This window comes from Myiozetetes cayanensis, unplaced genomic scaffold (assembly GCF_022539395.1).
Source record: "Myiozetetes cayanensis isolate MyiCay16 unplaced genomic scaffold, myiCay2020 scf1130, whole genome shotgun sequence".
Classification (NCBI taxonomy): Eukaryota; Metazoa; Chordata; class Aves; order Passeriformes; family Tyrannidae; genus Myiozetetes; species Myiozetetes cayanensis.
The window spans coordinates 1-12132 of record NW_026086750.1 but is presented as its reverse complement, the minus strand read 5'-3'; the positions used below and the strand labels follow the sequence as shown (position 1 = coordinate 12132).

Genomic DNA, 12132 nt, shown 5'->3' with positions numbered 1-12132 from the left:
ATTTAATGTAATGCTTAAAATTTAATTTATTTAATTTAATTTCATGTCATTCCATCTCATTACACTGTTTTTAGTTTAATTTAATTTGATTTATTTTAATTTAATTCCATTTCATTTCCTTTACCTCCATTTAATTACATTGTTTTATTTTACTTTACTTTAATGTCATTTAATTCCATTTAATGTCTTTGTATTTAATTCAATATAATTTAATGTATTTTAATTTAATGTAATTTTTAACATTTCATTTATTTTAATTTAATTTTGTTTCATTCCACTTCATTCTATTGTTTTTAGTTTAATTTAATTCAATTTCATTCAATTCCTTCTAATTTCTTTGTATTTAACTTAATTTAATATAATTTTACTTTTCTTAACATACTTTAATTTAATGTCATTTAATCCATTTAATTTCTTCATATTGAATTCAATTTCTTTGTATTTAATGCAATTTAATTCAATTCAATTCAATTTTATTTTATTTATTTTTATTTAATGTAATTTTTAAAATACTAAAGTAACTTAAATTAAATTCAATTAATTACTTTATTTTAATTAAATTTAAATTTAATTTAATTTAACTTAATTTAATTTAGTTCAATTCAATTCAATTTAATTCAATTTAATTTAATTTAATTTAAGTTAATTTAAGTTAATTTAATTTAATTCAGTTTAATTACTTTACTTTACTTTACTTTACTTTACTTTAATTTAATTTAATTTAATTCAGTTTAATTACTTTACTTTACTTTAATTTAACTTAATTTAATTCAATTTAATTTAATTCAGTTTAATTACTTTACTTTACTTTAATTTAATTTAATTCAATTTAATTACTTTACTTTACTTTAATTTAATTTAGTTTAATTTAATTTAATTTTGATTTAATTTAGTTTTATGTAATGTAATGTAATTTAATTTAATTTAATTTAACTTAATTTAATTTAGTTCAATTCAATTTAATTCAATTTAATTACTTTACTTTACTTTAATTTAATTTAGTTTAATTTAATTTAATGTAATTTAATATAATTTAATGTAATTTAATGTAGTTTAATTACTTTACTTTACTTTACTTTACTTTACTTTACTTTACTTTAATTTAATTTAATTTAATTTTATTAATTTAGTTTAATTTAATTTAATTTAATTTTATTTAATTTAATTTAATTTAATTTAACAGAGCCCTAGACCGGGTGTTCCCGGGTCAGCGGAGTTTCCTGCTGAGCCGCTCCAACTTTGCGGGTTCCGGTAAATTGGGGGGTCATTGGTTGGGTGACAACGCGGCCTCCTGGAACCATCTACGCTGGGCAATCCCCGCCATCCTCGAGTTCGGCCTCTTCGGAATCCCCTACGTGAGAGGAGATTCAGATTCAAATGAAATTAGACAAAATGAAATGAAAGAAATTCAATTCAATTACATTTTAAATTCAATTTTAAATTAAATTACATTTTAAATTCAATTTTAAATTCGATTTTAAATTCGATTTTAAATTCAATTTTAAATTCTATTTTAAATTCAATTTTAAATTCAATTTTAAATTAAATTTTTAAATTCAATTTTAAATTAAATTTTTAAATACATTTTTAAATTCAATTTTAAATTCAATTTAAATAGAACTTTAAATAAAATTTAAAATTAAATTTTAAATTATATTTTCAATTCAATTTTAAATTAAATTACATGAACGTAATAAAATAAAATAAAATAACATAAAATAAAATAAAATTTTCATTTAAATTTTAAATTAAATTACATTAATCATAAAATAACATAAAATAAACCAAACCAAAATAAAGTAAAATAAGATAAAATTAATTTCTAAATGAAATAAAATTGAATTTTAAATTAAATTTTAAATTCAATTTTTTTCAATTCAATTTTAATTAAATTAAATTTAAAAATAAAATTAAAAATATGATTAAAAATATAATTAAAAATATAATTAAAAATAAAATTAAAAAATAAAAATAAAAAAACCTAAAAAATTAAATTAAAAATAAAATTAAAAATATAATTTAAAATATAATTAAAAATATAATTAAAAATGAAATTAAAAAACAAAAAATAAAATAAAAATTAGAAATAAAATTAAAAATAAAAAATTAAAAATCAAATAAAAAATAAAACTAAAAATCAAATACAAAATAAAATTAAAAATGAAATAAAAAATATAAAATTAAAAAGAAAATAAAAAATAAAGAATAAAATTAAAAGTAAATAAAAATTAAAATTAAAAAATAAAACTAAAATAAAAATTCAAAAATAAAATTAAAAATACAATTCCAAAATAAAATTAAAAATAAAAATAAAAAATCAAATTAAAAAGAAAATTGAAAACTAAACTAACTAAAATTGAATTTAAATTTTCTGACCTGTTGTGTTTCCCGCTCAGGTCGGAGCCGACATTTGCGGTTTCATGGATGACACAACAGAGGAGCTCTGCCGGCGCTGGATGCAGGTGGGGGCCTTTTACCCCTTCGCCAGGAATCACAACAACATCGACACCACGGTGAGACCCGGAAATCCCACTGCAAATGAAATGAAATAAAATTCAAAATTCAATTCAGTTAAATAATTAATTTCAATTACATTAAATTTGAAATTAAATTAAATTTTAAATTAAATTAAATTTGAAATTAAATCAAATTTTAAATTAAATTAAATTTTAAATTAAATTAAATCTTAAGTTAAATTAAATTAAATTAAAATTACATTTTAAATTAAATTACATTTGAAATTAAATTAAATTTTAAATTAAATCAAATTTTAAATTAAATTAAATTTTAAATTAAATTTTAAATTAAAATATATTTTAGATGAAATTTTAAATTAAATTAAATTTTAAATTAAATTTTAAATTAAATTTTAAATAGAATTAAATTTTAAATAGAATTAAATTTGAAATTGAATTAAATTTTAAATTTTATTACATTTTAAATTAAATGAAATTATAATAAAATACAATAAATAAATTAAAAATTTTAGTAAAATGTAAAATTAAAAAATGTATAAAATGAAAATAAATAAATGAAAAATCTAAAAAATGTAAACAAATAACTGAAAAATTTAAAAAATAAAAATAAAATACATACATCCAAAAAGTTTAAAAAAATGAAAATAAAATCAATAAATTCAAATAAATTCAAAAATAAAAAATAAAGAAAAAATAAAATACCTACAAGTAATAATTAAAAAAAAAAGCAAATTAAAATGGAAATTTGAACCCTTCCAGCCCCAGGACCCGGCGTTTTTCGGGGCCGATTCTTTGCTGGTGAATTCCTCGCGCCGCTACCTCAACATCCGCTACCAACTCCTGCCCTACCTCTACTCCCTCTTCTACCGCGCCCACACCCGCGGGGACACCGTGGCCAGGCCCCTCCTGCACGAGTGAGTCCAAGTGGGAGACGGGCTGGGATCAGGGATGGGGTTGGGGTAGGGTTTGGGATTGGGTTGGATCAGAGAGTTCAGCTTGGGTTGGGGCTTGGCCTGGATCAGTCTTGAGTTTGGGTTGGGTTTTGGGATTGGGTTGGATCAGAGTCTTGGTGATGGGCTGGGTCTTGGAGCTGCATCAAAGACTTGGGATTGGGTTGGGTCTTGGTCTTGATCTCAACCTTGAACTTGGCTTTGCTCTTGACCTGAATCTCAACCTTGAGCTTGGGTTGGGTCTTGGTCTTGGTCTGGATCAGAGTCTTGAGCTTGGGTTGGGTCTTGGACCTGGATCAAAGACTTGGGATTGGGTTGGGTCTTGGGTTTGGGCTGGATCGGAGCCCTGAGCTTGGGTTGGGTCTTGGACCTGGATCAAAGACTTGGGATTGGGTTGGGTCTTGGTCTTGGTCTGGGTCATAGCCTTGAGCTTGGGTTGGGTCTTGGACCTGGATCAGAATCTTGAGTTTGGGTTGGGTCTTGGTCTTCATCTCAACCTTGAGCTTGGGTTGGGTCTTCGTCTTGGCCTGGATCAGAGTCTTGAGGTTGGGTTGGGTCTTGGTCTGGATCAGAGTCTTGAGGTTGGGTTGGGTCTTGGTCTTGATCTCAGCCTTGAGCTTGGGTTGGGTCTTGGCCTGAATCTCAACCTTGAGCTTGGCTTGGGTCTTGGTCTTGGACCTGGATCAAAGCCCTGAGGTTGGGTCTTGGTCTTGGTCTGGATCAGAGTCTTGAGCTTGGGTTGGGTCTTGGCCTGGATCAAAGCCTTGAGCTTGGGTTGGGTCTTGGACCTGGATCAAAGACTTGGGATTGGGTTGGGTCTTGGTCTGGATCAAAAACTTGGGATTGAGATTGTGTTGGGTCTTGGTCTTGGGTTGGATCAGAGTCTTGAGTTTGGGTTGGGTCTTGGACCTCGATCAAAGTCTTGAACTTGAGTTGGGCCTTGGGCTGGATCAGAGTTTTGAGCTTGGGTTGGGGGTTGGACCTGGATCAAAGACTTGGGATTGGGTTGGGTCTTGGACCTGAATCTCAACCTTGAGCTTGGGTCTTGGTCTTGGCTTGGATCAGAGTCCTGAGCTTGGGTTGGGTCTTGAGTCTTTGGTCTCGATCAGACTCTTGAGATTGGGTTGGGTCTTGGTCTTGATCTCAGCCTTGAGCTTGGGTTGGGTCTTGGTCTGGATCAAAGCCTTGAGCTTGGGTTGGGTCTTGGACCTGGATCTCAAGCCTTGAGTTTGGGTCTGGTCTTGGCTGCTCAACCTTGAGCTTGGTTGTCTTGGCCTGGATCAAAGCCTTGAGCTTGGGTTGGGTCTTGGCCTTGTCAGTCTTGGATTGTGGCCTTGCTGACCATTGAGATTGGTTGGTCTTGGTCTGGTTGATCACAGCCTTGAGCTTGGGTTGGGTCTTGGACCTGATCAAAGCTTGATTGAGTTGCCTGGTCTAGATCTCAATCTTGAGCTTGGGTTGGGGCTTGGACCTGGATCAAAGACTTGGGCTTGGCTTGGTCTTGGACCTGAATCAGAACCCTGAGATTGGGTCTTGGTCTTGGTCTGGATCAGAGTCCTGAGCTTGGGTTGGGTCTTGGCCTGGATCAAAACCTTGATCTTGGGTTGGATCTTGCTCTGGACCTGGATCAAAACCCTGAGGTTGGGTCTTGGTCTGGGTCTGGATCGGAGCCCTGAGCTTGGGTTGGGTCTTGGATCTGGATCAGAGTCTTGAGGTTGGGTTGGGTCTTGGGCTTGATCTCAACCTTGAGATTGGGTTGGGTCTTGGGTTGGATCAGAGTCTTGAGCTTGGGTTGAGTCTTGGTCTTGATCTCAACCTTGAGCTTGGCTTGGGTCTTGGTCTGGACTTGGATCAAAGCCCTGAGGTTGGGTTGGGTCTTGGACCTGGATCAAAGACTTGGGATTGGGTTGGGTCTTGGCCTGAATCTCAACCTTGAGCTTGGGTTGGGTCTTGGTTTTGGTCTGGATCAAATCCTTGGGATTGGGTTGGGTCTTGGCCTTGATCTCAACCCTAAACTTTGCTTGGATCTTGGCCTGAATCTTAGCCTTGATCTTGACCTGCACCTCAACCTTGAGCTTGGCTTTGCTCTTGACCTTGATCTCAACCTTGATCTTAAGTTTGGCCTCGACCTGGATTTAAACCTTGATCTTGGTTTTGCTCTTGACCTGCACCTCAACTTTGAGCTTGGTTTTGATCTCAACCTTGAACTTGGCTTTGCTCTCACCCTTGAGCTTGGCTTTGATCCCAACCTTGAGCTTGGCTTTGATCTCAATCTTGAGCTTGGCTTTGATCTCAACCTTGAACTTGGTTTTGGTCTCAACCTTGAGCTTGGTTTTGATCTCAACCTTGAGCTTGGCTTTGCTCTCAACCTTGAGCTTGGTTTTGATCTCAACCTCGAGCTTAACTTTGGTTTGGTCTTGATCTCAACCTTGAGCTTGGCTTTGCTCTCGACCTTGATCTTGACTTTGTTCTTGCCCAACATCTCAACCTTGAACTTGGCTTTGATCTCAACCTTGAGCTTGGCTTTGACCTTGACCTCATCTCAGCCTTGAACTTGACCTGCACCTCAACCTTGAGCTTGGCTTTGCTCTCACCCTTGAGCTTGGCTTTGATCTCAACCTTGAGCTTGGCTTTGATCTCAACCTTGAGCTTGGCTTTGATCCCAACCTTGAGCTTGGCTTTGATCTCAACCTTGAGCTTGGCTTTGATCTCAACCTTGAGCTTGGCTTTGATCTTGACCAACATCTCAACCTCGAGCTTGGTTTTGCTCTCACCCTTGAGCTTGGTTTTGGTCCCAACCTTGAGCTTGGCTTTGATCTCAACCATGAGCTTGGTTTTGATCTCACCCTTGAGCTTGGCTTTGCTCTTGCCCAACATCTGAACCTTGAACTTAGCTTTGATCTCAACCTTGAGCTTGGCTTTGGTTTGGTCTTGATCTCACCCTTGAGCTTGGTTTTGGTCCCAACCTTGAGCTTGGTTTTGCTCTTGGGTCTTGATCTCAACCTTGAGTTTGGTTTTGTTCTCAACCTTGGCTTTGGTCTCACCCTTGATCTTGGCTTTGCTCTTGACCTTAAGCTTGGCTTTGTTCTTGACCAACATCTCACCCTTGAGCTTGACCTGCACCTCAACCTTGAGCTTGGCTTTGATCTCAACCTTGAGCTTGGCTTTGGTCTTGACCTGGATCAAAACCTTGAGCTTGAGGTTGGTCTTGACCTGGATCGCAACCTTGAGCTTGGCTTTGCTCTCACCCTTGAGCTTGGCTTTTCTCTCACCCTTGAGCTTGGCTTTGATCTCAACCTTGAACTTGGTTTTGGTCTCAACCTTGAGCTTGGCTTTGCTCTTGGGTCTTGATCTCAACCTTGAGCTTGGCTTTGGTCTCAACCTTGAGCTTGACTTTGCTCTTGACCTTGATCTTGGCTTTGTTCTTGACCAACATCTCAACCTTGAGCTTGACCTGCACCTCAACCTTGAGCTTGGCTTTGCTCTTGACCAACATCTCAACCTTGAGCTTGGCTTTGCTCCCACCCTTGAGCTTGGCTTTGATCTCAACCTTGAGCTTGGCTTTGCTCTTGACCTTGATCTTGGCTTTGATCTTGCCCAACATCTCAACCTTGAGCTTGGCTTTGCTCTCACCCTTGAGCTTGGCTCTGATCCCAACCTTGAGCTTGGCTCTGATCCCAACCTTGAGCTTGACTTTGTTCTTGCCCAACATCTCACCCTTAAGCCCGACTTCGCCTTAAGCTGAGTTTAAGCCTTGTCCTTGTTCCGTGTCCCTGCAGGTTCTTCTCGGAGGAGGCCACGTGGGACGTGGACGAGCAGTTCCTGTGGGGTCCTGCCCTGCTCATCACCCCCGTCCTGCAGCCGGTCTGGGAACGCTGGGAATGCTGGGAATGCTGGGAAAATCCATCCACTTAAAAATCTGGGAAAATTCACCCCCAAAATTGTGGAGAAATTCAGCCTAAAAATTTTGGGAAAATTTATTCCCTTCCTCAAAAAAAAATTATGGGAAAATCAAACTCACCCCCAAAAAATGATGGGAAAATCCATCCCAAAAAATTATGGGAAAATTCACCCCCCCCAAAAAAAAAAATTCAGGAAAATCAACCCCTCAAAAAATATTCTGGGAAAATCAATCCCCCAAAAAGTATTCTGGGAAAATTCCTCCCCAAAAATTTCTGGGAAAATCCACCAAAAAAAATTTCTGGGAAAATTCACCCCCCCAAAAAAATTGTCTGAAAATTCCACCCACAAAAAAATTCTGGGAAAATAAATCCCCCCCCAAAATTCTGGGAAAATCTACCCCCCAAAAAAATTCTGGGAAAGTCCATCCCCTGAAAAAAAATGATGGGAAAATCAACCCCTCAAAAAAATTTCTGGGAAAATCCAGCCCAAAAATTTTCTGGGAAAATCCACCCCCAAAAAAGTTATGGGAAAATCCACCCCCAAAAATGATGGGAAAATTCACTCCCCCAAAAATTCCAGGAAAATTCACCCCCCCAAAATTTCCTGGAAAATCCATCCCAAAAAATGATGAGAAAATCCACCCCCTGAAAAAAAATTCTGGGAAAATCCACCCCCAAAAATATTCTGGGAAAATTTACCCCCCCCAAAAGTTCTGGGAAAATCCACCCCCAAAAAAATTGTCTGAAAATTCGACCCCAAAAAATTCTGGGAAAATCAATCCCCCCAAAATATATTCTGGGAAAATTTACCCCCAAAATTATGGGAAAATCAACCCCTCAAAAAATATTCTGGGAAAATCCATCCCCAAAAAATGATGGGAAAATCCACCCCCCAAAAAATATGGGAAAATCCACACCCCAAAAAAATTCCAGGAAAATCCACCCCCAAAAAAATTATGGGAAAATCGACCCCCCCAAAAAATTGTCTGAAAATTCCACCCCGAAAAATTCTGGGAAAATCAACCCCCAAAAAAATATTCTGGGAAAATTTACCCCCCAAAATATATGGGAAAATCCACCCCCCAAAAAAATATTCTGGGAAAATCCACCATGAAAATTTTCTGGGAAAATTCACCCATCAAAAAAAATTCCAGGAAAATCCACCCCCAAAAAATTATGGGAAAATTCACCCCCCCAAAAAAAAAAAATTATGGGAAAATCCAACTCCCCCCAAAAAATTATGGGAAAATCCATCCCAAAAAATTGTGGGAAAATTCACTCCCTGAAAAAATATTCTGGGAAAATCCACTCTGAAAAATTCCAGGAAAATCCCCCCTCCACCCCCCAAAAAAAGTTGGGATTAATTGAGTGGTTATTCCTGGGATTTTTCTCTCTCTCCTTTTCTGGTTTAAAATCAGAATTCCATGATTTTTTGGGGAAGTGACAATCCAGGGGAAAATCCCAGGGGACAATCCAGGGACAATTTTGGGGATGATTTTGGGGACAATTTTGAGGACAATAAGAGGACAATCCAAGGGACAATTTTGGGGACAATCCCGGGACAATTCAGGGAAAATCCAGGGACAATTCAGGGACAATCTGGGGACAATTTTGGGGAAAATTTTGGGGACAATCCAGGGACGATCTTAGGGACAATTTGGGGACAATCCAGGTATAATTTTGGGGACAATCTCAGGACAAAATTTTGGGGACAATCCAGGGAAAATCCAGGGACAATTTTGGGGACAATCCAGGGACAATTTGGGGACAATCAGGGGACAATCCAGGGATAATTTTGGGGACAATTTGGGGACAATCCAGGGACAATTCAGGGACAATCTTAGGGACAATGCAGGGAAAATCCAGGGACATTCCAGGTGACAATCCCTGGACAATCCCTGGACAATCCAGGTACAATTTGGGGACAATCCAGGGGACAATCCCGGGATAATTTTGGGGACAATCCAGGGACAATCCAGGGACAATCCAATGACAATTTTGGGGACAATCCAGGGACAATCCAGGGACAATCCAAGGACAATTTTGGGGACAATTCAGGGGACAATCCAGGTATAATTTTGGGGATAATCAGGGGACAATCCAGGGACAATCCAGGGGACAATTTTGGGGACAATCCAGGAACAATCCAGGGACAATTTTGGGAACAATCCAGGGACAATTTTGGGGACAATTTGGGGACAATCCATGGAAAAATTTTGGGGACAATCCAAGGACAATCCAGGGACAATTTTGGGGACAATCCAGGGACAATCCAGGGGACAATCCCAGGACAATTTTGGGGACAATCAGGGGACAATCCCAAGGACAATCCGGGGATAATTTGGGGACAATTTGGGGATAATTTTAGGGACAATCCAGGGACAATTTTGGGGACATTTTGGGGACAATCTTAGGGACAATCCAGGGACAATTTTGGGGGCAATAAGAGAACAATCCAGGGGACAATTTAGGGGAAAATCCAGGGACAATCCAGGGATAATTTTGGGGAAAATACAGGGACAATCTTAGGGACAATTTGGGGACAATCCAGGGATAACTTTGGGGACAATCCAGGGACAATTTTGGGGACGATTTTGGGGACAATCCAGGGACAATTTAAGGACAACTCAGGGACAATTTTGGGGACAATTTTGGGGACAATCCAGGGGACAATTTTGGGGACAATCCAGGGATAATTTTGGGGACGATTTTGGGGACAATTTGGGGACAATCCCAGGATAATTTTGGGGACAATCCAGGGACAATTTTGGGGACAATCCAGGGACAATCCAGGGACATTCCAGGTGACAATCCCTGGACAATCCCTGGACAATCCCTGGACAATCCAGGGACAACTTTGGGGACAATTTTGGGGACAATCCCAGGATAATTTTGGGGACAATCCAGGAACCATCCAGGAACAATCCAGGAACAATTGTGGGGAAAATTTGGGGACGATTTTGGGGACAATTTTGGGGACAATCCAGGGACAATTCCAGGTGCCAATCCGTGTGTCTCCCCAGGGTGTGGAGGTGATCTCAGCCTACATTCCCGACGCCGTCTGGTACGAGTACGAGTCGGTGAGTCCCGCTTTTCCAGGGGGATTGGGGGGATTCGGAATTCCAGGTGGTTTTTGGGGTGTCCAAAATTCCAGGTGGTTTTTGGGGTGTCCAAAATTCGGGGTGGTTTTGGGATGGTCCAAAATTCCAGGTGGGATTGGTGGGATCCAAAATTCCAGGTGGGATTGGTGGGATTCTGAATTCCAGGTGGTTTTTGGGGTGTCCAAAATTCCAGTTGGGATTGGTGGGATTCTGAATTCCAGGTGGTTTTTGGGGTGTCCAAAATTCCAGGTGGGATTGGTGGGATTCTGAATTCCAGGTGGTTTTTGGGGGTGTCCAAAATTCCAGGTGGGATTGGTGGGATTCTGAATTCCAGGTCTTTTTTGGGGTGTCCAAAATTCCAGGTGGTTTTGGGGAGTCCAAATTTTCCAGATGGTTTTTGAGGTGGCCAAAATTCCAGGTGGGATTGTTGAAATCCAAATTTTCCAGGTGGTTTTGGGAGTGTCCAAAATTCCAGGTGGGATTGGTGGGATTCTGAATTCCAGGTGGTTTTTGGAAAGGTCCAAAATTCCAGGTGGTTTTTGGGGTGTTCAAAATTCCAGTTGGGATTGGTGGAATCCAAATTTTCCAGGTGGTTTTTGGGGTGTTCAAAATTCCAGGTGGTTTTTGGGGTGTCCAAAATTCCAGGTGGGATTGGTGGGATTCTGAATTCCAGGTGGTTTTTGGAGGGATCCAAAAATCCAGGTGGGATTGGTGGGATTCTGAATTCCAGGTGGTTTTTGGGGTGTTCAGAATTCCAGGTGGGACTGGTGGGATTCTAATTTCCAGATGGGATTGGGGTGTCCATGGGTGGGAGATTCCTGGTTCCTCCCCACACTCCTGCCCAGCTGAGAATTCCATAAAAATCCTGGAATGGGAATTCAAAATTCCATCATTTCATTTAATACATGGGGAAAATATTAAATACTGAATAAATTAATGCAGCTGTGAGTAAACCTTCCTCTGCATTTTCCTCTTCCTCCTCCTCCTCTTCCTCCTCTTTTTCCTCCTCCTCTTCCTCCTCCTCCTCTTCCTCTTCCTCTTGCTCTTGCTCTTCCTCTTCCTCTTTTTCCTCCTCCTCTTCCTCCTCCTCTTCTTCTTCCTCCTCTTCCACCTCCACCTCCTCCTCCTCTGCCTCCTTTTCCTCCTCCTCTTCCTCCTCCTCCTCCTGCTCCTTTTTCTTTTCCTCCTCCTCCTCTTCCTTTTTCTCTTCCTCTTTTTTCTCCTCCTTTTCTTCCCCCTCCTCTTCTTCCTCCTTTTCCTCTTCCTCCTCCTCCTCTTTTTCCTCCTCCTCCTCCACTTCCTCCTGCCTTTCTTCCTCCTCCTCTTCCTCCCCCTCTTCCTCCTCTTCCTCTTTTTTCTCCTTCTCTTCCTCCTCCTCCTGTTCCTTCTCCTCCTCCTCCTCTTCCTCTTCCTTTTTCTCTTCCTCTTTTTTCTCCTCCTTTTCTTCCCCCTCCTCTTCTTCCTCCTCCTCTTCCTCCTTCTCCTTCTCCTCCTCTTCCTCCTCCTCCCCCTCCACCTTATCCTCTTCCTCCTCCTTCTTTTCCTCTTCTCCTTCCTCTTCCTCTTTTTTCTCCTTCTCTTCCTCCACCTTCTCCTGTTCCTTTTCCTCCTCCTCTTCCTCCTCCTTTTCCTCTTCCTCTTCCTTCTCCTCCTCCTCCTCCTCCTCTTCCTTCTCTTCCTCTTTTTTCTCCTCCTCCTCTTC

The 12132-nt window shown here is 39.0% G+C and overlaps 1 protein-coding gene across 1 annotated transcript; it reads left to right on the top strand.

The window, feature by feature from the left end:
- Nucleotides 1-1183: 1183 nt before the first annotated feature.
- On the top strand, nucleotides 1184-10409 carry LOC126635180 (sucrase-isomaltase, intestinal-like; the record flags this gene model as incomplete). The annotated part of the gene is made up of 5 exons (XM_050306140.1): nucleotides 1184-1355; nucleotides 2397-2513; nucleotides 3237-3391; nucleotides 7207-7291; nucleotides 10353-10409. Coding segments are annotated over 5 exons (586 nt in total), but the record flags the coding sequence as incomplete, so codon positions are not given.
- Nucleotides 10410-12132: the final 1723 nt, after the last annotated feature.